This window comes from Panthera uncia (assembly GCF_023721935.1).
Source record: "Panthera uncia isolate 11264 chromosome E2 unlocalized genomic scaffold, Puncia_PCG_1.0 HiC_scaffold_19, whole genome shotgun sequence".
Lineage (NCBI taxonomy): Eukaryota > Metazoa > Chordata > Mammalia > Carnivora > Felidae > Panthera > Panthera uncia.
Window position 1 is genome coordinate 23,614,685 of NW_026057588.1, and position 26,442 is coordinate 23,641,126.

A 26,442-nucleotide genomic window follows, 5' to 3' on the forward strand; every position below is an offset into this window, starting at 1 on the left:
ATGACAAAATGAAGGAATTCACCCTAAAAGAAAGAGCAGGAAGAAATGACAGCCAGGGACTTAATCAACAGAGATATAAGCAAGATGTATAAACCAGAATTTACAATCGATAATAAGATTACTAGCTGGGATTGAAAATAGATTAGAAGACCTTTCTGAGGAGATAAAAGAAGTAAAACCTAGTGAGGAGGAAATAAAAAATGCTATAACTGAGCTGTTATCTTGAATGGATGTGGCAAGGATGGATGAGGCAGAGCAGTGAATCAGGGATATAGAGGATAAACTTATGGAGAATAATGAAGCAGAAAAAAGAGGGAGACTAAGGCAAAAGAGCACAATTTAAGAATTAGGGAAATCATTGCCTCATTAAAAAGGAACAACATCAGAATCAAAGGGGTCCCAGAAGAGGAAGAGAGAGAAAATGGGGTAGAAGGGTAATGTGAGGAAATCATAGCAGAAAACTTTCCTAACCTAGGGAAAGACACAGACATCAAAATCCAGGAAGCACAAAGGACTCCCCTTAGATATTACAAAAACTGATCATCAACAAGGCAAATCACAGCCAAATTCACAAAATACTCAGGCAAGGAAAGAATCATGAAAGCAGCAAGGGAAAAACAGTCCTTAACCCACAAAGGAAGACAGATCAGGTTTGCAGCAGACCTACCCACAGAAACCTGGCAGGCCAGAAAGGACTGACGGGATATATTCAATGTGCTGAATTGGAAAACTATGGAGCCAAGAATTCTTTATCCAGCAAGGCTGTCATTCAAAATAGGAGAGATAAAAAGTTTCCCAGACAAACAAAAATTAAAGGAGTTTGTGACCACTAAACCAGCCCTGCAAAAAACTTTAAAGGGGACTCTCTGAGGGGAGAAAAGACAAAAAAAAAAAAAAAAAGAAAAAAGACCAAAAGCAACAAAGACTAGAAAAGGACCAGAGAACACCAGAAACTCTAACTCTACAGGCAACATAATGGCAATAAATTCATATCTTTTAGTACTCACTCTAAACGTCATTGGACTAAATGCTCCAATCAAAAGACATAGGGTAACAGAATGGATAAGAAAACAAGATCCATCTATATGCTGTTTACAAAAGACCCACTTTAGACCTAAAGACACCTTCAGATTGAAAGTAAGGGGATGGAGAACCATCTATCATGCTAATGGTTGACAAAAGAAAGCCGGAGTAGCCATACATATATCAGACAATCTAGACTTCAAAATAAAAAATGTAACAAGAGATGAAGAAGGACATTATATCAAAATTAAGGGGTCTATCCACCAAGACCTAACAATTGTAAACATATATGCTCCAAATGTGAGAGCACTCAAATATACAAATGAACTAATCACAAACATAAAAACAAAAAACAAAAAAAACCACCTCATTGATAGAATACAAGAATAGTACAGGACTTAAACACCCCACTGAAAACAATGGGTAGATTTTCTAAACATAAAATCAACAAGGAAACAAAGGCTTTGAATGACACACTGGACCAGATGGACTTAACAGATACATTAGAACATTTCATCCTAAAGCAGTGGAATATGCATTCTTCTCCAGTGCACATGGAATGTTCTCCAGAAGAGATCACATACTGGGACACAAATCAGCCCTCAACAAGTACGGAAAAACTGAGATCATACTGTGCATATTTTCAGACCACAAGGCTACGAAACTCGAAATTAACCACAAGAAAAAATTTGGAAATATAACAAATACTTGGGAGACTAAAGAACATCTTAGTAAAGAATGAATGGGCTAGCCAAGAAGTTAAAGAGGAAATTAAAAAGTACATAGAAGCCAATGAAAATGATAACAACACAGCCCAAAACCTCTGGGACACAGCAAAGACAGGCATAAGAGGGAAGTATATAGTAATCCAGGCGTTCCTAAAGAAGGAAGAAAGGTCTCAGATACACAACCTAACCTTACACCTTAAAGAGCGGGAAAAAGAACAGCAAATAAAACCGAAAACCAGCAGAAGACAGGAAATAATAAAGATTAGAGCAGAAATTAATGCTATTGAAATAAAAAAAACAGTAGAACTTATCAATGAAACCAGAAGCTGGTTCTTTGAAATAATTAACAAATTGATAAACCCCTAGCCAGTTTGATCAAAAAGAAGGAAAGCACCTAAAGAAATAAAATCAAGAATGAAAGTGGAGAGATAACAACACAGCAGAAATACAAACTAATATGAAATTATGTGCAATTATATGCCAATAAAATGGGTAATCTGGAAGAAATGGACAAATTCGTAAAACATATAAACTATCAAAACTGAAAAAGGAAGAAACAGAAAATTTGAATGGCCTCATAACCAGTAAAGAAATTGAATTAGTAATCAAAAGTCTCTAAAAAACAAGAGTCCAAAGCCAGATGGCTTTCCAAGGGGAATTCTACCAAACATTTAAGGAAGAGTTAACACCCATTCTCTTGAAGCTGTTCCAAAAAATTGAAATGGAAAGAAAACTTCCAAACTCTTCCTATGAAGCCAGCATTACCTTGATTCCAAAACCAGACAGAGACCCCACTAAAAAGGAGAACTATAGACCAATTTCCCTGATGAACACGGATGCAAAACTCAACAAGATATTCGCCAACCAGATCCAACAATACATTAAAAAAAATTATTCACAACAGCCAAGTGGGATTTATACCTGGGATGCAGGGCTGGTTCAATATCTGCAAAACAACTAATGCGATTCATCGCATCAATAAAAGAAATGACAGGAACTGCACGATCCTCTCAATAGATGCAGAGAAAGCATTTGACAAAATACAACATCCTTTCTTGATAAAAACTCTCAAGAAAGTAGGGATAGAAGGCTCATACCTCGAGATCATAAAAGTCATTTATGAAAGACCTACGTCTAATATCATCCTCAATGGGGAATAACTGAGAGCTTTCCCCCTAAGGTCAGGAAAAGACAGGGATGTCCACTCTCACCACAGTTATTCAACATAGTATTGGAAGTCTTAGCCTCACCAATCAGACAACACAAAGAAATAAAAAGCATCCAAATTGGCCAGGTGGAGATCAAACTTTCACTCTTTGCAGATGACATGATACTCTACATGAAAACCCAAAAGATTCCACCAAAAAACTGCTAGAGCTGATGCATGAATTCAGCAAAGTCGCAGGATATAAAATCAATGCACAGAAATCAGTGCATTCCTATACACCAATAATGAAGCAACAGAAAGAGAAATCAAGGAATTGATCCCATTTACAATTGCATCAAAAATCATAAGATACCTAGGAATAAATCTAGGTGAAGAGGTGAGAAATCTGTAACTGAAAACTATAGAAAGCTTATGAAAGAAATTGAAGACACAAGAAAATGGAAAAATATTCCATGCTCCTGGATAGGAAGAACAAATATTGTTAAAATGTCAATACTACCCAAAGCAATCTACATATTCAATGCAATCCCTATCAAAATAACACCAGCACTCTTCACAGAGCTAGAACACACAATCCTAAAATTTGTATGGAACCAGAAAAGACCCTGAATAGCCAAAGCAATCTTGAAAAAGAAAACCAAAGCTGGAGGCAGCATGATCCTGGACTTCAAGCTGTATTAAAAAGCTGTAATCATCAAGACAGTATGGTACAGGCACAAAAACAAGACACTCAGATCAATGAAACAGAATAAAGAACCCAGAAATGGACTCACAAACGTATGGCCAACTGATCTTTGACAAAGCAGAAAAGAATATCCAATGGAATAAAGACAGTTTCTTCAGCAAGTGGTGCTGGGAAAACTGGACAACGACATGTAGAAAAATGAACCTGGACCACTTTCTTACACCATACACAAAAATAAACTCAAATGGATGAAAGACCTAAATGTAAGACAGGAAGCCATCAAAATCCTCAAGGAGAAAGCAGGCAAAAACCTCTTGACCTCGGCCACAGCAACTTTTTACTCAACGCATTTCTGGAAGCAAGGTAAACAAAAGCAAAAGTGAACTATTGGGACCTCATCAAAATAAAAAGCTTCTGCACAGTGAAGGAAACAATCAACAAAACTAAAGGCAACCAACAAAATGGGAGAAGATATTTGCAAACGACATATCAGATAAAGGGTTAGTATCCAAAATCTATAAAGAACTTATCAAACTCAACACCCAAAAAACAAATAATCCAGTGAAGAAATGGGCAAAAGTCATGAACAGACACTTCTCCAAAGAAGACATCCAGATGGCCAACCGACACATGAAAAAATGCTGCACATCCCTCATCATCAGGGAAATACAAATCAAAACCACAATGAGCTATCACCTCACACCTATCAGAATGGCTAACATTAACAACTCAGACAACAACAGATGTTGGCAAGGATGTGGAGAAAGAGGATGTCTTTTGAATTTTTGGTGGGAATGCAAGCTGGTGCAGCCACTCTGGAAAACAGTATGGAGGTTCCTCAAAAGATTAAAAATAGAACTACCCTATGACCCAGCAATTGCACTAGTAGTAATTTATCCAAGGGATACAGGTATGCTGTTTTGAAGGGGCACATGCACCCCAATGTTTATAGCAGCACTATCAACAATAGCCAAAGTATGCAAAGAGTCTAATTGCCTATCGATGGGTGAATGCATAAAGAAGATATGGTATGTATGTATGCGTGTGTATATACATTCATATATATATATGTATATACTACACACACATATATATATACACACACACACACATATATACACACACACACACACACACACATACACATATACAATGGAATATTACTTGGCAATCAAAAAGAATGAAATCTTGCCATTCACAATTATATGGATGGAACTAGAGGGTTTTTTGCTAAGCAAAATTAGTCAGAGAAAAACAAATATATGACTTCACTCATATGACGATTTTAAGATTCAAAACAGATGAACATAAGGGAAGGGAAGCAAAAATAATATAAAAGTAGGGAGGTGGACAAAATATAAGAGACTCTTAAATACAGAGAACAAACAGAGGGTTGCTGGAGTGGTTGTCGGAGGGGGGATGGGCTAAATGGGCTAGGGGGACTAAGGAATCTACTCCTGGAATCATTGTTGCAGTATATGCTAACTTGGATGTAAATTCAAAAATAAATAAATTAATTATTGAGGTAAAATGATAAGGAAGGAGCAGTTTAAGTACAGATAATACCATTCATCTCTGTATGTGATAGGGAATAAAAAGGAATGACTTGCTACTGCTGGACAGAATAGGAAGATGGCATTGCTTTGTGAGAGCTGCTATGGGAATGGATTGCTCTGGACCAAGGATTGTCACAAAAGGTACTTTCACCCATCCATCCATCCACTACTCATCTACTATCTAGCTAACTACCCATCCATCCATCCATCCATCCAATCCATCACTCAACTCTTTAGTGGGTGAGGGTTAAGCACAGAAGAGCTGTGTACCTACCTACATCAAAGAATTACATCTTTGCTTTTGCTTATGAATGGATGGGGCATTTACACAGAATGAAAAAGCAGCACTTTGATGGATGAAAACGGGTTTGAAATGAAAGCCTAAGTTGTTTGAAAATGGAACAGGACATTTAGAAAGGGGGTGGCACTGGGACCTTCATAATTTATTCTCAGCCTTCTTTATTGCTCTGATAGCAGAGAATTCCCCTCAGGTGTAATATACCAAAGAGGAATAAATTTCACTTTCTTTCGTCTTTCCCAGGTGGTATGTAACTACAAGATCTAAGAATAGGCAAGACCCTGCAATAATCACTTTCCTAGTACTGTGGCAATCAAATAAGGAAAAAAATGCCTGCTGAAGTTCATAGAGCAGTCACATGGATTGCTCTACTTAGCAAAGATTCATTCTACTAATTGAGACAGGCTTAGAGAGACAAGTGTCCCAATTAAGTTGTGGGTTATATCAGAAAGTAGCAAGAATATCATCTGTTCAATTACAAATAGAAATGTAATAATGTAAAATAATTATCCTACAGAATTTTTAATATTCAAAGGGTGAATTATACACTCTAATACCTTGCATAATTAAAAAAATAAAAACTGTAGTTCTGAGAATATAGAATGTCTTCAGAGGTATAGTTTTACTAAAAACCTTCTTACCTACAAAGGCAAAAATTCATATTACATACACAAACCTGTACATAAAGGCTTTAGGGATTTAGGGTCCTGGTTTTTCCTCATGCTTGTGTATCTTAAAAGAAATGAATACAGCTTTAACTCTGCTTTAAATGCTGAGTATGTATAAAATCAGGACTCTGAAGCAGCAATTTTATAATTTGTATATAAATTACCATTCCAATCAAAAAGCATTCAAAATATTTTATCAGAATCACATCTGGCATCCATGACTCACCAAGATAGATGCCTGAGTCTTTGCTAGAAAGTAGAAACTCAGAGAATAATCACTTTTGCTATGGCAACCATTGCAGTGCAATCACCATAGTGACATGGAATGGAACAAACTGGACTTAGAATATTCCAAAAACATCTATTCACTTTAGGCTCCAAATGGCAATGTGTGCATATAAAATATTTTAGTTTTATCAAAAATTTGTAACAGTATTATCTTTGCTGTGATAGGGACAGGTCAGGTGGAGGGGAACCAAGGTCTAGCAGGTTAGAGAGAAAAATGTTTAAATTGGTTGCTTTTACTTTAATCATGTCTAGAAAGATAAAAAAAAATAGTGAGAAGCTGTTCAAATACACTTGTTTCAGTGTTAAATAATATAAATACTATAGATAATACATGCTGGCAGAATTCACGAATTAGAAAAACAGAAATACAAGGACTAAGAATAAAAATCTGTAAGAACCCAGGATGTCTCCCACTGAAATCAGCACTTATCTATTTCATTTTATTCTTTAAAGTTTATTTATTTATTTTTGAGAGAAGGGAGTGAGTGAGCAGGGGGTGCAGAGAGAGAGGGAGAGAATGCTAAGCAGGCTCCACACCATCAGCACAGAGCCCGATGCAGGGCTCGAACCCATGAACCATGAGATCATGACCTGAGTCAAAATCAAGAGCTGGATGCTTAGCCAACTACACCCCAGCACCCATCTATTTTAAAGATTCAGAACACTTTTTAGTTCAAGCACTTAGCTTTAATCAAAATGAGCAAATATAATGTTAGATCAGTCCTCATCATGTAAATGACACTTAGAAGTTCTGGTTTAGTAGGATTAGGGTTAAAGATACTTAAAATATATCCTAAATTTGGGCCCAATTTTAAAAACCAATTAGTTAAATCAACTAGAATATATTTTCATTTAATTAAATTATTCATTCAAAATTATTCATTGAGAATTTACAAAGTGACTGGCACTGCTCCAGGCATGAAATATAGCAGTGGACAAAACACAACAATGGAGGATATTCTAGTGAGTACAAGAGTAAAATGCAGCATATGCCACTGTTCAATGCTATGGAGAAAAATAAAGAGGGAAAGGACATAGGAGTGCTGGGGGGGGGGGGGGGGTAGAATTTAAATACAGTGATCAGAGAAGGTAGCCTGCAATGGGCATTATTTTAGCAAGAATAGAAGGTTGTGAGGGAGTGACCCATGAGAAATATCTGGAGAAAGAACATTCTACAGAGAGGAATGAGCAAGGGCAGAAGCCCTCTGGGGAAACCATGCCTGGCCTGTCTGAAGGATACAAAGAGGCCAATATGGCTGGAATACAGTTACATTTTTATACAATTAGGAAGAAAGGTGGGATACTTTGGGCAGGTACTCCTTCATTTACCCCTCATCCATCATCTAAAAGGCATTTTAACAAGGATACGATGATACCCAACTCTGTGCCTCTCCAGAGCTTGTATCTCCCATTTGTATCTTGTTTTAGTGTGGAACAGACATCTCAAACTTAACATGTCCAAAACAGAACTATTAACAGAACTTCCTCTTTCTACTCCTTTTCTACCTTGGTGAATGGTATCAATATCCAGACAGTTGTTCAAGCCCCAAACCTGTAAGTCATCCTTTCTTCTTCTCTTCCCTCCAATATCAATCAGTAAGTCCCATCAACTTTGTCTCCAACATCTCCTAAGTATGACCCCTTCTCTTATCTCCTAATGATTACACAGGTCCAAGTCATCATATCTTTTGCCTGGTTAATTGCATATCCTACTAACAAGTCTTCTTGAAGCTTCCAATTACATTTCGAATAAAATCCAAAGTCTTTACTTTGGTCTACAAGGCTCTAAAGACCTGGCCAAGTGCCATACTTCTTTTTGTTCCTTCAACATTTGCTTAGGTGTTATCTCTACATGGAACAGTTTCCCAAAACCTCATGTGACTTCATCTTGGGTCAAATATGACCTCTAATCAGCTACAGAACATAGCCCCTCTCACTTCCCATTACAATACTTTATTTCTTCAAAGCTCTTACCACTTTCTAAAAACACCTTACTAATTTAATGAATTCTTCTTGACTTTCTCTCCTCAAACAAATGTAAACTTCATAAGGACAGGGTTCTCGTATGCTTCACTTGTGGTATATGCCAAGTAGCTAGAATAGAGCAGTCCAAACAGTAGGCACTCAAAAAATATTTTTTGAATACATTAACATATTATATATCTTTTGGTATAAAACAGGAAGAAAACTGAATGGAAAAATAAGTGATCACCATACAATTTTAAAGAATAAACTATTTGATTGATATGTTTGTATCATAAATTCATTCAAAGGAATACAAGTATTATATTTCAAATTCCTTCAATCTAAGAATTATATCTAATTTGTCCATACTCCATATATGAAAATATTCTGTATTTGAATCTACTTAATAAATTCTGATTGACAATGAAGGTGCTATGGTAGTACATTTAAAAGAGAGTGTCTGAAACCTCAAGCATTTTTTTTTCTTTTACTGATTATTCTCAATTGGAATTCAGTGTCACTTTTTCATGAAAAAACAAATAAAGCTACTTAACAAAAGAGTAGCCAGTTTACAAGTGTGTGAAACAAACAAACAGACTCCACTATTAAGTCTTTGAAATAAAAGGTAGTCTTAAATGACTCATACTGAAAATAGGCCCAGAAAACATAACACCTAGAACTTTCCCCTGTACAACCTCTTTTATAGTATGATCATCATCTACTTGAAGGCATTTAATTTTCAAAATTCTTTTGTAAAAGAGAATATGAACATTCAGCTCTCCATTAGCACTCAGGCTAAATAATAAATTTAAATTTCCATACATGGCTCATCTGATTTACTTTTATTACCAAATCAAGCACTAACAAGAAATAATTTTAACAGCTTGTTATTAATTATATATCTAACTGTAAAACAAGAGAAAATATAACTGTCATGTTACTTTGAACTAAGCATTTCAGTTCTACCATGGTTAATTTGGATTAAAATCTAATTTTTATCTAGTAGCATCTAGACTTCATAAAATAATTTGATTTTGAGGTTTCTTGCTTTTTCTCTTTCACTTTAAGATTATCAATGATTATTTCCTGGGCTAGGCAAGGGAATACTCAATTGAATATTTGGTCTCAACCAGCACAATATTTAAAGGGTTTGATATCTTGAAATACCAAGGGTGACCAAGTTCTGCAGACAATACCTTTTAGGCCATTAGTGCCCTTGTGACCTGTAAATGAAAAGGCCTTTTCTTGGTCATAATATTGTCAGTGGTTTCTGACCACCTTGTAGTGCTTGTTTTTCTCCCTCCTTATTCCTCTGTAAAGCTGTTTATACCCCCTTCAGGTCTTGACTTCTTAGCTCTTGGAGGACTTTTAAACTTGCCTTGCTGTATTCCTGAAACTAGGTTTCTTAAATGTTCCCGCTTTGTTGTCTTATTAGTATAATTAATGTGATGACTCTAAAGTATCTCTAAGTATCCAAACAAGCTTTCTCTCCTAATTACCTATCTCTATGAAGGATGGTATAGAAAATAATTCTTTTAGTCATTCAGGGATTTTTTTTTTTTTAATTCACTAGAGTCAAATCAATCACTAAATTGACTGATTGTTTCTTTATGTTTCTCACACTTGTTCCTCCATTAATTGATGTAGTTAAGTGCATGCTCTTAACACCTCATGCCTTGACCTGTCTCCTGACTGGTTTTTACCCCTATTAAAACCTGTATTTTAAACTTTAAATGTGCCTCCCTTTTGATATAAAAATCTCAAGCATCTTAGAGATTCTAGTAATTTCCACCTGAATTCCTATTCTATGCCTAAGGAGCAATACCTTCTGCATGCCCTAAAAGACCAGAAGGTTTTAACTTTACTTTCTGAAGTTAATTTTAAAAAGGTATTAACACAGAGATGTCCAAAACTGCTCTACTACTTCCCACTGCTTTCACTGAACACAATTAACATTTGTTCACCTGCTACTCATTTGGTAATTCAATGTGTTCCCAGTCCATTTTTATGTTTTTACATTTTTACAGAAACTCTATTCAAGCCTAAGTGGTGTATTCACTAGTCACTAACCACACCCTGTTTTTATACCTCTATATATTTTTAACCAAACATCAGAGTTGTTTCAAAGTCCAGTCCAAAATCTCACATCTTCCATGAACCTTCCTACCCTTTCTTAGCCTAAAGTGATTCAATTTGCCATAAGACTTTATATCTTGTCTATGGCATTAATTCTGTAATTAACAGTGAAATACGGTCTGGTGTCTCTTACATTATGGTAGTTGTTTTTTTATTCCTGTGCTTTTTCAAATTTGTCTTTTGTTTTCCAAATTAGACTATATATATATATATATATATATATACACACACACACACATATATATATGTATATAAATATACACACACACACACACATATATATATATTTGAAAAAATATATTTTAAGTTTATTTATTTAGAGACAGAGCATGTGAGTATGCATGCATGAGCGAGGGAAAGAATCCCAAGCAGTCTCTGCACTGCCAGTGCAGGGCTCAATTCCACGAACCCATGAGATTGTGACCTATGCCAAAACTAAGAACCAGGTGCCCAACTGACTGAGCCACCCAGGTGCACAAGACTACAAATTTTGTTCTTTCTTCTTAATGTTTATTTATTTTTGAGAGAGAAAGAGCATGAGTGGGGTAGGGGCAAAGAGAGGAGACACAGAATCCAATGCAGGCTCCAGGCTGAGCTGTCAGCACAGAGCTTGACACAGGGCTTGAACTTACGAACTGCGAAATCAGGACCTGTGCCAAAGTTGGATGCTTAACCGACTGAGCCACAAATTTATTTTTTTACTGAATATTTTTATGTTTATTCATTATCGAGAGAGAGAGAGAGAGAGAGAGACAGAGACAGAGACAGAGACAGAGAGAGAGAATGAACGGGGGAAGGGCAGAGAAAGCGGGAGACAGAATTCAAAGCAGGCTTCAGGCTCTGAGCCGTCAGCACAGAGCCCAATGCAGGGCTTGAGCTCGTGAACTGAGAGATCATGACCTGAGCGTAAGTCAGATGCCCAACTGACTGAGCCACCCAGGCGTCCCAAGACTACAAATTACTTAAAGGCAAGGACCTTATCTTAAAAATCTCTGCATTCTTACATGGCATTCAGTATAGTATTTGAAACATAACAAAGGTCTAAGTTTTGTATTTTATTTGTAGGAGTTAAAGATCTTGTTAAAGTATATGACCACTCTAAAGAAGATTTCATGCAACTCAGAGGATAGGATCACTTATATATGAACTTAGTTAGAAATAGTATGACAAAAATATCTAACAACACGTTAAGCACATACTTTGCTGTCTTTCTTGCCATTGCTAATTATTACCCTTCCATAATTAACTTTTTCATAATTAAGCTCATATATTAAATCAGTCTGACTATATAACAGAAAATATGAAACACAGGGAATAAGATAACCTATTAACTTGCTTTCACATAACCATGACTATCAGTCTGAAATATTTTTTCTAGTCTGGTTTTGTTTCAGATGATTACATTGTGTAACACTGTTCTGTTCTTTACTTCGAACAGAATCTTCATAACCATCATTTTCATCAGCTGCATAATACTCTATGGTGTTTTATTTAGCTAATTTCTGGTATAGAATTTGTCTTATAAAGGAAATAAACAACATAATTAGTCTGAACAATTACTCTGTTGATTTTTTGGTAAAGACTCTTGATTTGTGTGATTTCAAATCACCCTACCCTTATTCTATACCAGAATAGCCTAAGTTTAAAGTAGATTTTTTTAATCTTTAACAAAATATTTTTTATTAGCAGCTAAAAAATTCATCATAGCTGTAAAAAAACCTTCTGTTCCTAGACAACTTAAGTGAACTGGGAGCCATTTAAACCCTCTTTTCTGGTACAGGATTCTTCCTGTGAGCTCCATCATTTATTCCAGCATGTGCTTTTATTTTATTTTTTTTATCTATTTGGTAAATGGTGAATTTCTGAAATCATGCTGACTTCCTGGCTGTCAGTCAAACTTGACTTGGTTCTAAGAGAGTGCAGGTGGAGAAGGAGTTGAGGATGGAGGGCAGGATGCAATTCACAGATGTATTCTAATGTTTAGAAAATGTATATTTTGTTTATATTAATATTCATAACCTTATTCAATGCCATTTGCTTTTCTGCACTCATTAGCAGTCTTGTTTTTTAATAATACTCAACTAAAAATACATGGATGTTTTAAAAGACATTATGGATATTTACTTAGGGTTTACTGATATATTAAAAGTGTTTAGCAGGGAGAGGTTTGGAAGATGGTGGCGCAGGAGGACACTAGGCTCACCTCATCCTGCTGATCAGTTAGATTCCACCCATATCTGCCTAAATAACCCAGAAAGCTGCCAGAAGACTAGCAGAACAGACTCTGTGGAGCCAGGTGTAGACAAGAGGCTCACAGAAGAGGGTAGGAAGGGCAGAGAGGCGGTGCGTGCTACACGGACTGGCGGGAGGGAGACGGGGTGGTGGAGGGGCAGCCTGCCCAGCAAGGCGGAATCCCCTAATCTGGCTAGCAAAAACAGAGGGGCTGGACTTCGTGAGTTCTGAGAGCCAGCAGGACTTACCATCAGGAATGTTATAAGTCAACAGCTCTGCTCGGAGAGCGGGAGGGTGAGAGGACACCCGGAGGGAAAGGTGTTGAGCCCTGGAAGACAGAGCTCAGCTCGGCAGGGAACAAAGGCGCTGGCCAGGGCCATCTCCCTCTCCCATCCCACACGAAATCCCAAAGGGAACCAGTTCCCATCACCGAACTTGCTTCCACAGTGCAAACACCCAACGCTGTGCTTCTCTGGACCCATCCCTCCGATGGGTCTGCCTGCCTGCCTCCCTCCCGGTGCTAAAGGGCCCCTCCCGCAGGGGACCACCAAGAGCAAAGCAAGCTAAACCTGCCCCTCCCACCCCTGAACACCTTGCGGATCCACCCCAGCTAATACACCAGATCCCATCAAAGCAGCACCACAAGCCTGGGAGTGTGCAAGTAGCCCAGACAGGGGCCACACCACTCCACAGTGAGTCCTGCCCCTGGGAGAGGGGAAGATAAGGTACACACCAGTCTGACTGTGGCCTCAGCGGTGGGCTGGGGACAGACATCAGGTCTGACTGTGGCCCCGCCCACTAACACAAATTACTCCAGACAGCACAGGGGAAGTGCCCTGCAGATCCGTGCCACTCCAGGGACTATCCAAAATGACGAAACGGAAGAATTCTGCTCAAAAGAAACTCCAGGAAGTAGCGAGACCTAACGAACTGATCAAAAATGATTTAAGCAACATAACGGAACAAGAATTTAGAATAATAGTCATAAAATTAACCGATGGGTTTGAAAAAAAGATAGACGACAGCAGAGAATCTATTGCTACAGAGATTAAGGGACTAAGAAATAGTCATGAGAAGCTAAAAAATGCTATAAACAAGGTGCAAAATAAAATGGAGATGACCACAGCTCGGATTGAAGAGGCATAGGAGAGAACAGGTGAATAAGAAGATAAAATTATGGAACAAGAGGAAGTTGAGAAAAAGAGAGATAAAAAAATCCAGGAGTATGAGCGAAGAATTCGAGAACTAAGTGATTCAATCATGCGGAACAATATCCATATCATGGGAATTCCAGAAGAAGAGGAAGAGAGAGAAAGGGGCTGAAGATGTACTTGAACGAATCATAGCTGAGAACTTCCCTGATCTGGGGAAGGAAAAAGGCATTGAAATCCAAGAGGCACAGAGAACTCCCTTCAGATGCAACTTGAATGGATCTTCTGCATGACATATCATAGTGAAACCGGCAAAACACAAGGATAAAGAGAAAATTCTGAAAGCAGCTAGGGATAAACACACTCTAACATATAAAGGGAGACCCATGAGGCTAGTAGCAGACTTATTTACTGAAACTTGGAAGGCCAGAAAGGAATGGCAGGAAATCTTCAATATGTTGAACAGAAAAAAATATGCAGCCAAGAATCCTTTATCCAGCAAGTCTGTCATTCAAAATAGAAGGAGAGATAAAGGTCTTCCCAAACAAACAAAAACTGAAGGAATTCATCACCACTAAACCAGCCCTACAAGAGATCCTAAAGGGATTCTGTGAGTGAAATGTTGCAAGGACCACAAATGACCAGAGACATCACTACAAGCATGAAACCTACAGACATCACAATGACTCTAAACCCATATCATTCTATAATAACACTGAATGTATATGGACTAAATGCTCCAACCAAAAGACATAGGGTATCAGAGTGGATAAAAAAATACAAGACCCATCTATTTGCTGTCTACAAGAGATAAATTTTAGACCTGAGGACACCTTCAGATTGAAAGTGAAGGGATGGAGAACCATCTATCATGCTACTGGAAGTCAAAAGAAAGCTGAAGTAGCCATACTTATATCAGACAAACTACACTTTAAATTAAAGGCTGTAACAAGAGAGGAAGAAGGGCATTATATAATAATTACAGGGTCTATCCATCAGGAAGAGCTAAAATTATAAATGTCTATGCGCCAAATATGGGAGCCCCCAAATATATAAAACAATTAATCACAAACATAAGCAACCTTATTGATAAGAATGTGGTAATTGCAGGGGACTTTAATACTCCACTAACAACAATGGATAGATCATCTAGACACAGGAGCAATAAAGAAACAAGGGCCCGAATGATACACTGGATCAGATGGACTTGACAATATATTTAGAACTCTGCATACTAAAGCAACAGAATATACTTTCTTCTCGAGTACACATGGAACATTCTCCAAGACAAATCACATCGTAAGTATAAAAGAATTGAGATCCTACCATGCACACTTTCAGACCACAATGCTATGGAGCTTGAAATCAACCACAGGAAAAAGTCTGGAAAACCTCCAAAAGCACAGAGGTCAAAAACACCCTACTAAAGAATGAATAGGTCAACCAGGCAATTAGAGAAGAAATTAAAAAATATACGTAAACAAACAAAAATGAAAATACAACAATCCAAACGCTTTGGGATGCAGCGAAGGCAGTCCTGAGAGGAAATTACATTGCAATCCAGGCCTATCTGAAGACACAAGAAAAATCCCAAATACAAAATCTAACAGCACACCTAAAGGAAATAGAAGCAGAACAGCAAAGATACCCCAAACTCAGCAGAAGAAGAGAAATAATAAAGATCAGAACAGAAATAAAACAATATAGAATCTGAAAAAACTGTAGAGCAGATCAATGAAACCAAGAGTTGGCTTTTTGAAAAAATAAACAAAAGTGATAAACCTCTAGGCAGGCTTCTCAAAAAGAAAAGGGAGATGACCCAAATTGATAAAATCATGAATCAAAATGGAATTTTTACAACCAATCCCTCAGAAATACAAGCAATTATCAGGGAATACTATGAAATATTATATGCCAACAAACTGGACAACCTGGAAGAAATGGACAAAATCCCAAGCACCCACACACATTCAAAATTCAAACAGGAAGAAATAGAAAGCTTGATCAGACCCATAACCAGCAAAGAAAATGAATCAGTTATCAAAACTCTCCCAAAAAATAAGAGTGTAGGACCAGATGGCTTCCCAGGGGAATTCTACTAGACATTTAAAGCAGAGATAATACCTACTCTTCTCAAGCTGTTCCTGAAAATAGAAAGGGAAGGGAAACTTCCAGACTCATTCTATAAAGCCAGTATTACTTTGATTCCTAAACCAGACAGACACCCAGGAAAACAAAAAAGAAGTACAGGCCAATATCTCTGATGAATATGGATGCAAAAATTCTCAATAAGATACTAGCAAATTGAATTCAACAGCATATAAAAAGAATTATTCACCATGATCAAATGAGATCAAGTGGGATTCATTCCTGGGCTGCAGGGCTGGTTCAACATTTGCAAATCAATCAGTGTGATACATCACATTAATAAAAGAAAAGATAAGAACCATATGATCCTGTCAATTGATGCAGAAAAAACATTTGACAAAATTCAGCATCCCTTCTTAATAAAAACGCTCGAGAAAGTCAGGATAGAAGGAACATACTTAAACATCATCAAAGCCATTCATTAAAAACCCACAGTTAATATCATCCTCAATGGGGGAAAATTGAGAGCTTTCCCCCTGAGATCAGGAACACGACAGGGATGCCCACTCTCACCGCTGTTGTTTAACATAGTGTTGGAAGTGCTAGCATCAGCAATCAGATAACAAAATGAAATCAAAGGCATCAAAACTGGCAAAGATGAAGTCAAGCTTTCACTTTTTGCAGATGACATGATATTATACGTGGAAAACCTGATAGACTCCACCAAAGGTCTGCTAGAATTGACACGTGAATTCAGCAAAGTCGCAGGATACAAAATCAATGTACAGAAATCAGTTGCATTCTTATACACTAATAATGAGCAAAAGAAAGACAAATAAACTGATCCCATTGACAATTGCACCAAGAAGCATAAAATACCTAGGAATAAATCTAACCAAAGATGTAAAAGATCTATGCTGAAAGCTATAGAAAGCTTATGAAGGAAATTGAAGAAGATACAAAGAAATGGAATAACATTCCATACTCATGGATTGGAAGAGTAAATATTGTTAAAATGTCAATACTACCCAAAGCTATCTACACATTCAATGCAATTCCAATCAAAATTGCACCAGCATTCTTCTCGAAACTAGAACAAGCAATCCTAAAATTTTTATGGAACCACGAAGACCTTGAATAGCCAAAGTAATATTGAAGAAGAAGATCAAAGCGGGAGCCATCACAATTCCAGACTTTAGCCTCTAATACAAAGCTGTCATCATCAAGACAGTATGGTATTGGCACAAAAACAGACACACAGACCAATAGAATAGAATAGAACCCCAGAATTAGATCCACAAAAGTACGGCCAACTTATCTTTGACAAAGCAGGAAAGAATATCCAATGGAAAAAAGACAGTCTCTTTAACAAATGGTGCTGGGAGAACTGGAGAGCAACATGCAGAAGGATGAAACTAGACCACTTTCTTACACCATTCACAAAAACAAACTCAAAATGTATAAAGGACCCGAATGTGAGACAGGAAACCATCAAAACCCTAAAGGAGAATGCAGGAAAAAACCTCTTTGACCTCAGCCACAGCAATTTCTTCCTTGACACATCCCCAAAGGCAAGGAAATTAAAAGCAAAAATGAACTATTGGGATCTCATGAGATAAAAGGCTTCTACGCAGCAAAGGAAACAATCAACAAAACTAAAAGGCAACCAACAGAATGGGAAAAGATATTTGCAAATGACATATCAGATAAAGGGTTAGTATCCAAAATCTATAAAGAGCTCACCAACTCCACACCTGAAAAACAAATAATCCAGTGAAAAAATGGTCAGAAAACATGAATAGACACTTCTCAAAAGAAGACATCCAGATGGCCAACAGGCACATGAAAAGATGCTCAATGTCGCTCCTCATCAGGGAAATACAAATCAAAAGCACACTCAGATATCACCTCATGCCATGCAAAATGGTCAAATGAACAAATCAGGAGACTATAGATGCTGGCAAGGATGTGGCGAAATGGGAACCCTCTTGCACTGTTGGTGGGAATACAAACTGGTACAGCCGCTCTGGAAAATAGTGTGGAGGTTCCTCAAAAAATTAAAAATAGATCTACCCTATGACCCAGCAATGGCACTGCTAGGAATTTACCCAAGGGATACAGGAGTACTGATGCATAGGGGCACTTGTACCCCAATGTTTATAGCAGCACTTTCAACAATAGCCAAATTATGGAAAGAGCCTAAATGTCCATCAACTGATGAATGGATAAAGAAATTGTGGTTTATATATACAATGGAATACTACGTGGCAATGAGAAAGAATGAAATATGGCCTTTTGTAGTAATGTGGATAGAACTGGAGAGTGTTATGCTAAATGAAATAAGTCATACAGAGAAAGACAGATACCATATGTTTTCACTCTTATGTGGATCCTGAGAAACGTAACAGAAGACCATGGGGGAGGGGAAGAAAAAAAAACAGCTTAGAGAGGGAGAGAGCCAAAGCATAAGAGACTCTTAAAAACTGAGAACCAACTGAGAGTTGATGGGGGTGGGAGGGAGGGGTAGGTGGGTGATGGGTATTGAGGAGGGCACCAGTTGGGATGAGCACTGGGTGTTGTAGGGAAACCAATCTGAAAATAAATTTCATATTAAAAGAAAATAAATAAAAGTGTTTACTGATATGCTACCTAAAGTCATTAAAAATAGTGGGGAAATATAGTTATGTTTCTTAATGGGCTATATCCTATATTCTGCACATTTGAACAATACCTGCATGTAAAAGTCTATGGTTAGTCAAATTTAAATAAATTTTAAGAAAAGCTACCAATAATGTTGTTAAAGTCAAGGCACTTATATAAAACACATGATCATAACACAAATAGAAGTTCTTAACTAGAGTTAAGGGAGGTATGTGTACCCTTGAAAATTATATAATGCATATATACTTTCTTTTTCTAGAGGAAGACTTGCAAAAGGATTTGTCATCAATCCAGTTTATCAAGTCAGTCAGCAAATTTAAAAAAATTTTCATGTATAACTTCACTATTTGCTTATTAAAGACTATATGTAAATCAGGAACCAGAAAAAAGCTCAAAATGAAAGTAACATCAACATAACCAAACTAAAATACAGTACAACATAGAGATGTTGATATTTCCATCAAGTAACACTATTTTTTAAAGTTTATTTATTTATTTTTGAGAGAGTGTGCACGCACACATGCACACATACGAAGGGGCAGAGAGAGAAGGAGGGAGAGAATCCCAAGCAGGCTCTGCACTGTTGCAGAACCTGACATGAGGCTTAATCTCACGAACCACGAGATTATGACCTGACCCGAAATGAAGAGACCAGCGCTTAACTGACTGAGGCAGCCAGGTGCCCCTCAAATAACACTATTAAACTTGTTATAGCTGCCTTGGGATTCATTTCTATGACACTGAACAAAGAGCTGATTGAGCCAACTGAGCAAAGAGCAGTAATGACAACAAAAAAACAGGTAAGTCCAATGAAAAGATGTTATACAGTAATTTATTGTCATATTACTATGTGCCCAATAGTGTACTTTATTCACATTGTGTTCCTCACTATAGTCTTGGGAGGTGGATACAATTGTCATTGAAATTTGACAAATGAGGAAGCTGAGGCCTCTGGGCATGGTGACATGTCATCTGGATTCTGAGGAAGAAGCTGAGGTATTTATTGGCAGAATGAAGGAAAAGTAGGAGGAGAGTGGGCTTTAAACTCCTAGGTAGTGGTCATCTAGACTACTATCTAATACAAAATCCTTTTTAATAATAACTGACAAATGATGAAAGAGGCATACATGCTTTGGAAGTTCCTAACCAAAGTGAACTTGATTTACAGTGTAGAATCTTAAGGAAAACAGAGATTCATGTGTCCTCATCTGGCAAATTCACAATAGATGTTACTGTTCTTTGAAATTATGATGTAAATAGAAATGGTTTTTAGTATTCAAGTTTCAAGAGGTCAGGTTAACTCCCAATTTTTTTTGTTCCATCATTTAGAAATGTATGAAGACTTCACAATAATCACTAGTTGGTATCCTTTAGAAAAGCCTCAACAGACTTCCTTGTTTTGCATGTTACTCCTGCAAATAGGAGACCCTTAAGTTCAAATTATACTTTAAACATAAATGTCATAAATGGCCCCTTCTTGTGTTAAGGAATTGACCACATGCCATGTATAATACTGGAAAAGACACCTTTTAAATCTTCAATTGTTCTGAAGACAATACAATTATATTCAGGTATGGGAAATTAGTATGACTAGGTTAGAGAAAGGGGTAGAATTTGAAAGATGAAAAGAATCTTACCAAAGTCTGCAAATGCTGACTGTCCAATCACCACCATATTTTGAGGTTTTTCAAATACAGTATTGACAGAGAAATTTCCATCCTGTTAACGGCAGAAAAGTTTGGATTAGCCTATTATAATCCATTCATCTGTCAAGTGTGAAACAAAGCATTTTAACTGAGGCACGGAAATAAATAATTTAAGGCTTTTGTTGTACTACAAAAAAAACTATTCACTTTCCTGTTCTACTTTTACCATAAAAAAAAAAGAAAGAAAAAGCAACTGCTGTGAGTTGATAAAAATTGCCTGGAGTGCTTTCCTTGCCTTCTGGTGTTATATTCTTTACTAAATCTTCATTATAATTTCAGACATGAGTGTCTTCTCCTTTCAAGTACTGTGGAAATAGTAGTGTACTTGGTATATTCTTTATATTTGGAAATATAAAGAAGTATAAAAAATAGATCCTACCTTCAGAGAGCTTCCAGTTCAATTGGGAGATAAGATATGTCAAGAAAATAGAACTTCTGAAGGTAACACATAAGTGGTACAAGCAAGTAGCAAAGACACTGTTTTATAGATTTCAAAGGAAGAAGACTTCTATTGGGTACAATTAAGAAAAAATATCAAGATTCAAATGAGATGAGGGGTGACTGGGTGGCTCAGTTGGCTGAGCATCTGACTTTTGATTTTGGCTCAGGTCATGATCCCAAGGTTGTGAGACAGAGCCCTACATCAGGCTCTGCACTGAGCATGGAACCTTATTCTTATGATTCATTCTTTCTCTTTCTCTGTCTCTCTCTCTCTCCCTATCTCTCCCCCAACCCATGACCCTCTCCCTGGCTTCTGTGAGATCTCTTTCTCTCACTCTCAAAAAAAAAAAAGATTCAAATGAGATGATAATTCCATGGATCCTTAAAGGGCCATTCATTAGCAACTCAACTCAAGTTTCTGTATCATTGTGAAAAGGGAACAAAGGATTACAACAACTGGTAGGTGCTAAGGAGAGCTCGGCTAAGCTAAACAAGAAAGAAAATCCATTAGAGATCCTTTGTTTCAGTTACTCTTTCCAAATGGAGAAATGCCTTTCCTTTCTATAATTTTATTCATTCATTCATTCATTTATACAGCACAAGCAGGGGGGGGGGGGGGGGGGGGGGGGGGGGGGAGAGAGAGAGAGAGAGAGAGAGAGAGAGAGAGAGAGAGAGAGAGAGAGAGAATCTTAAGCAGGCTCTACGTTAACTGCAGAGCCCAACATGGACCCTGAATCCATGACCGTGGGATTTGACCTGAGCCAAAATCAAGAGTTAGGCACCCAGGTGCCCTCCTTTTCTACAATTTGAGATTACAACACCAGAAAACTCAACCAAAAAACTGAATTTGGAGCACTTAGTTCTATACAGAGCATTCTTTTTATCACTGACATTTCTACTATTTGACATACTGACTTTGATTACTATATACTTTATATAGATAACTATATGTTGAAAAATATTATAAAAATTAAAAAATTTTCTCCTAAGGATACTGCAGATTTGCAAGTTAATTTTATAAGGAGTCACTTCTGCTATTTTAGAGAAAGGCACTGCTGCAATGAAAACATGAAGACCAAATGCTCGAGGAACATGAGTAAGTGGGTAAGATTTGTCTTGTGACAAAATCAAGTATTTTCCAATCATTTTAACAGTGTTATCTGCATGCAGAAACATGTTTCCCCTACGATTACTAAAGTATCTGATATACTTTTTGAATGATGCTTCTATAGAAATCTTATTTACACAGTGTCTTAAACTTATGATTCCCCTCCAGTCTTATGGAGTACCTGAAGTTACATTAGAGATATATCAAAGGTGCCAAATCTCTGACTGAAGTTCCCACTGCCTTTGCACTTTAGAAACATCATAGCATATGTTCACTCTGTAGAGTGGACATAATGGTTCTAGGATAAATAGAAAATCTCTTTTAAACTACATCAGCTTCACGTTAACATAAAGAGGAATGCCAACTCATTATACTGATTCAAGTGAACAAATTACTCCAGTGAAGTTCTTTTAAACTTAATAAGTATATGTAGAAGTGTTTCTGGATATAACCTCATGGTGCATTTCCATCAAGAAACACTGAGTACTTCCCAGGTGATGGTCTCCCATGTCTAAGATGCCATATTAACCCCAAACCTCAGTAGAACAAAAGCAATAGTTCCTTTCAGTCACTGGGGAAAAAGAACATATTCTTGCTACAGTGAGAGCATGCAGAATACATTATATATATATGACATAATTAGGGGAAGATAGTACTTTATCAGATTTAACTTCCCTTTATTATCATTACTTATTCTTTGCTCTAATTGGTAATAGAAAAGTATATAACTCAATCTCAATTCAGATTAGTATCATTTACATATTTAATATTTGATAACAATGATTCTATAAACTTTATCAACATGTTATTACTCTTAATAGATAACATATTTTAAAGTGAAGTATGACCATACTTATTTTCACTTTTAACTTTATTTTTTTTTAATTTAAATCCAAATTAGTTAGCAGATAGTGCAACAGTGATTTCAGGAGTAGATTCCTTAATGCCCCCTATCCATTTAGCCCAACCCCCCTCCCACAACCCCTCCAGTAACCCTCTGCTTGTTCTCCATATTTAAGAGTCTCTTATGTTTTGTCCCCCTCCCTGTTTTTATATTATTTTTGTTTCCCTTCCCTTGTGTTCATCTGTTTTGTCTCTTAAAGTCCTCATATGAGTGAAGTCATATGATATTTGCCTTTCTCTGACTAATTTTGCTTAGCATAATACCCTTCAGTTCCATTCACGTAGTTGCAAATAGCAAGATTTCATTCTTTTTGATTGCCAAGTAATACTCCATTGTATATATATACCACATCTTCTTTATCCATTCACCCATCGATGGACATTTGGGCTCTTTCCTTACTTTGGCTATTGTTGATAGTGCTGCTATAAACATGGGGGTGCATGTGTCCCTTTGAAACAGCACATCTGTATCCCTTGGATAAATACCTAGTAGTGCAATTGCTGGGTCATAGGGTAGTTCTATTTTTAATCTTTTGAGGAACCTCCATACTGTTTTCCAGAGTGGCTGCACCAGCTTGCATTCCCACCAACAATGCAAAAGACATCCTCTTTCTCCACATCCTTGCCAACATCTGTTGTTGCCTGAGTTGTTAATGTTAGCCATTCTAACAGGTGTGAGGTGGTAGCTCATTGTGGTTTTGATTTGTATTTCCCTGATGATGAGGATGTGCAGCATTTTTTCATGTGTTGGTTGGCTATCTGGATGTCTTCTTTGGAGAAGTGTCTATTCATGTCTTTTGCCCATTTCTTCACTGGATTACTTGTTTTTTGGATGTTGAGTTTGATAAGTTCTTTATAGATTTTGGATACTAACCCTTTATCTGATATGTCGTTTGCAAATATCTTCTCCCATTCCATCGGTTGCCTTTTAGTTTTACTGATTGTTTCCTTTGCTGTGCAGAAGCTTTTTATTTTGATGAGGTCCCAAAAGTTCATTTTTGCTTTTGTTTCCCTTGCCTCCAGAGACATGTTGAGTAAGAAGTTGCTGCAGCCAAGATCAAAGAGGTTTTTGCCTGCTTTCTCCTTGAGGATTTTGATGGCTTCCTGTCTTACATTTAGATCTTTCATTCATTTTGAGTTTATTTTTGTGTATGGTATAAGAAAGTGGTCCATGTTCATTCTTCTGCATGTTGCTGTTCAGTTTTCCCAGCAGCACTTGCTGAAGAGACTGTCTTTATTCCATTGGATATTCTTTCCTGTTTTGTCCATACTTATTTTCAAACATGAAATTATTTGTACCTATCTAACGTAGGAAATACTAGCATATAATCAAGACTCTTTCATACCTAGAGAGCAGAATAGACTAATGGAAAGGGCACTGGATGTAGAGTTAGATGACAGGGGTTCTAGTTCCGCTTTCATTGGTAAGTTGTATCACTTTGGAACAGCCACTTACTGTTGTGGGTCTCAGCTCTAAGCCCTTAGAAGGGGATAAACATATGGTCTACTCGAGGGTTCTATATGGTATCAATGCAATGACAGATTAGAAAGTATTCTACAAAATGTAGCGTTATTAGGCACTTATATAGTATTTTTATAATGGCAGTCCTATGCTTAGGAGCTCCGAGTACCTTTTTCATGGACTGCTATTTGACATGAATGCACTACACTTGGTCTCATTCTTTACCATGCTGTTCTCACTGGTCTTCACTGTTGAAGCCATTAGGGGTTCTGCTGCAGCTATGTCTTTTGCCTTTCCTTTTGTCTGTACAACGAATGACTTATAGGTAGAAATTTGAGAAACAGATTTCCTAGTTGAACTTCTGGCTCCACTGTTTGCTAGCTTTCAGGTCAAAATAAGTTAGCTCTACTCTAAAAGCATCTGTTTACTTATCTTGAAAATGTATTTTTACAAAGTTTTGTGAAGATTAGTGAGATAGTCCATATAAAGTGCTTAGTAGAATATATGCAGACAGTATGGATTTAGTAAACATTAACTATTATCACTAGTAGGAACACTAATAATAATACCACTATTCCTGCTACAAACACTACCATCTGCCATTGAAGCAGCTAACCCACTGCCAGTGACAGAGGACACTACCTGCCAGTTTCTGCTTAAATTCCAACCAAAGGTGCAATGTTATAACAAGTATCTTTTTTTATAGATGGCTACCCATGCATTGGCCTATATGTTTTAATATTTAATGTTAAAATTGTTATATTTACAATGTTTGAGAAAACGACCAAGAAGTAATATCTGATGACTATTTTGTGTTTACATCTTTATTCATATAAAGCAATGATTCTCAACGGGGGGTGATTTTGTTCTCCAAGGACACTGGGCAATGTCTGGAGATCTTTTTGATTGTCAAAATCGGAGGTAGCTACTAGCATCTAAGTGAGTAGAAGTCAGAGATACTGATAAACAACCTACAATGCATAAGATGGAACTCTATGATAAAGAATTATCTGGCCCCAAATGATAATAGTGTCAAGACTATAAGTTCTGACATAAAGGGTGGTAGGTATTACCCAAGGGTCTGGCTTTGCCATTTTTGTCCTTAGTCTTTTCCTTTGTGACACTTACCTAGTCTCTTCCTTGAACTCTAGTCCGAATATTTCTTTTTTTTTTTTTTTTAATTAAAAAAATTTTTTAAAAATTTAGTTCCAAGTTAGGTAGCACATGATGCAACAATGATTTCAGGAGTAGATTCCTTAATGCCCCTTACGCATTTGGCCCATGCCCCCTCCCACAATCCCTCCAGTAACCCTCTGTTTGTTCTCCATATTTAAGAGTCTCTGATGTTTTGTTTCCCTCCCTGTTTTTATATTATTTTTGTTTCCCTTCCCTTATGTTCATCTGTTTTGTCTGTTAAAGCCCTCATATGAGTGAAGTCATATGATATTTATCTTTCTCTGTCTACTCCTACATTACTAATTGCCTTCTTGATATATCTCTTATCTGAAATAATTTTTTTTCCCTACCTCAAATTAGATATTTCATTTGTCTTTTCTCTAACTGGTCACTAGTACAAAACACAAATTACCCTTGCATTGATAAATATTTTTCATATTTATCCCTTCTAGGCCATTCCCAATACTTTATTCCTTTAATCATTCACCTCTTTCCCAGGTTATAGTAAATTCCACCTAAGTTATCTCCCTGCTTCCAGATTTTCCATGCAAACTTATCTGATCTACAGTAGTAAGATAATGGCAACAATGAGAACTCTGTTCATCTCACCTTCAGTCCTAAAAGGTTTAAAAGCTTCTCAATAAATATTTAAAAGATTAAATTACTTAGTTTAGAAGTCAAAGCTTCTGCTGATCTTGTCTAAACCAATTCTTCTTATCTTACCTTCCAGTATCTTTTCATGCTCTGGGCCAAACCAGCCATGTTCAACTCTCTGAATATGTCCTGGGTTCCTGTGTACTTCCTTCCCCATCTCTTTCTTTCTCTCACTTCCAACCACTAACATTCTGCTCATTTGAACTGGCCATTTCAAATACCAATCTTTATGGAGTCTTCCCTGATGATCCTCGGTAGACCAAACAGAAGCAACTGCTCTGTCTCTGAGCTACTTGTAGCATGAGGTTTGTATACCTCATTATACCAGCCAGAGCTGCCCATACT

General features: G+C 37.0%; 1 protein-coding gene and 1 long non-coding RNA gene across 2 annotated transcripts in view; one reads left to right on the top strand and one right to left on the bottom strand.

Moving 5' to 3' along the window:
• LOC125915222 (uncharacterized) overlaps nt 1–933 on the top strand; it is a 199,208-nt gene extending 198,275 nt beyond the window's left edge. Inside the window, exon 2 of the long non-coding RNA XR_007455609.1 lies at nt 431–933. This is a non-coding gene — a long non-coding RNA (uncharacterized LOC125915222). The remainder of the gene's footprint in view (nt 1–430) is intronic.
• The window catches only part of ITFG1 (integrin alpha FG-GAP repeat containing 1), a 342,666-nt gene that overhangs the window by 222,165 nt on the left and 94,059 nt on the right, over nt 1–26,442 (bottom strand). Inside the window, exon 8 of the mRNA XM_049620921.1 lies at nt 20,285–20,366. Coding sequence (XP_049476878.1) covers nt 20,285–20,366 — 82 coding nt within the window. The remainder of the gene's footprint in view (nt 1–20,284; nt 20,367–26,442) is intronic.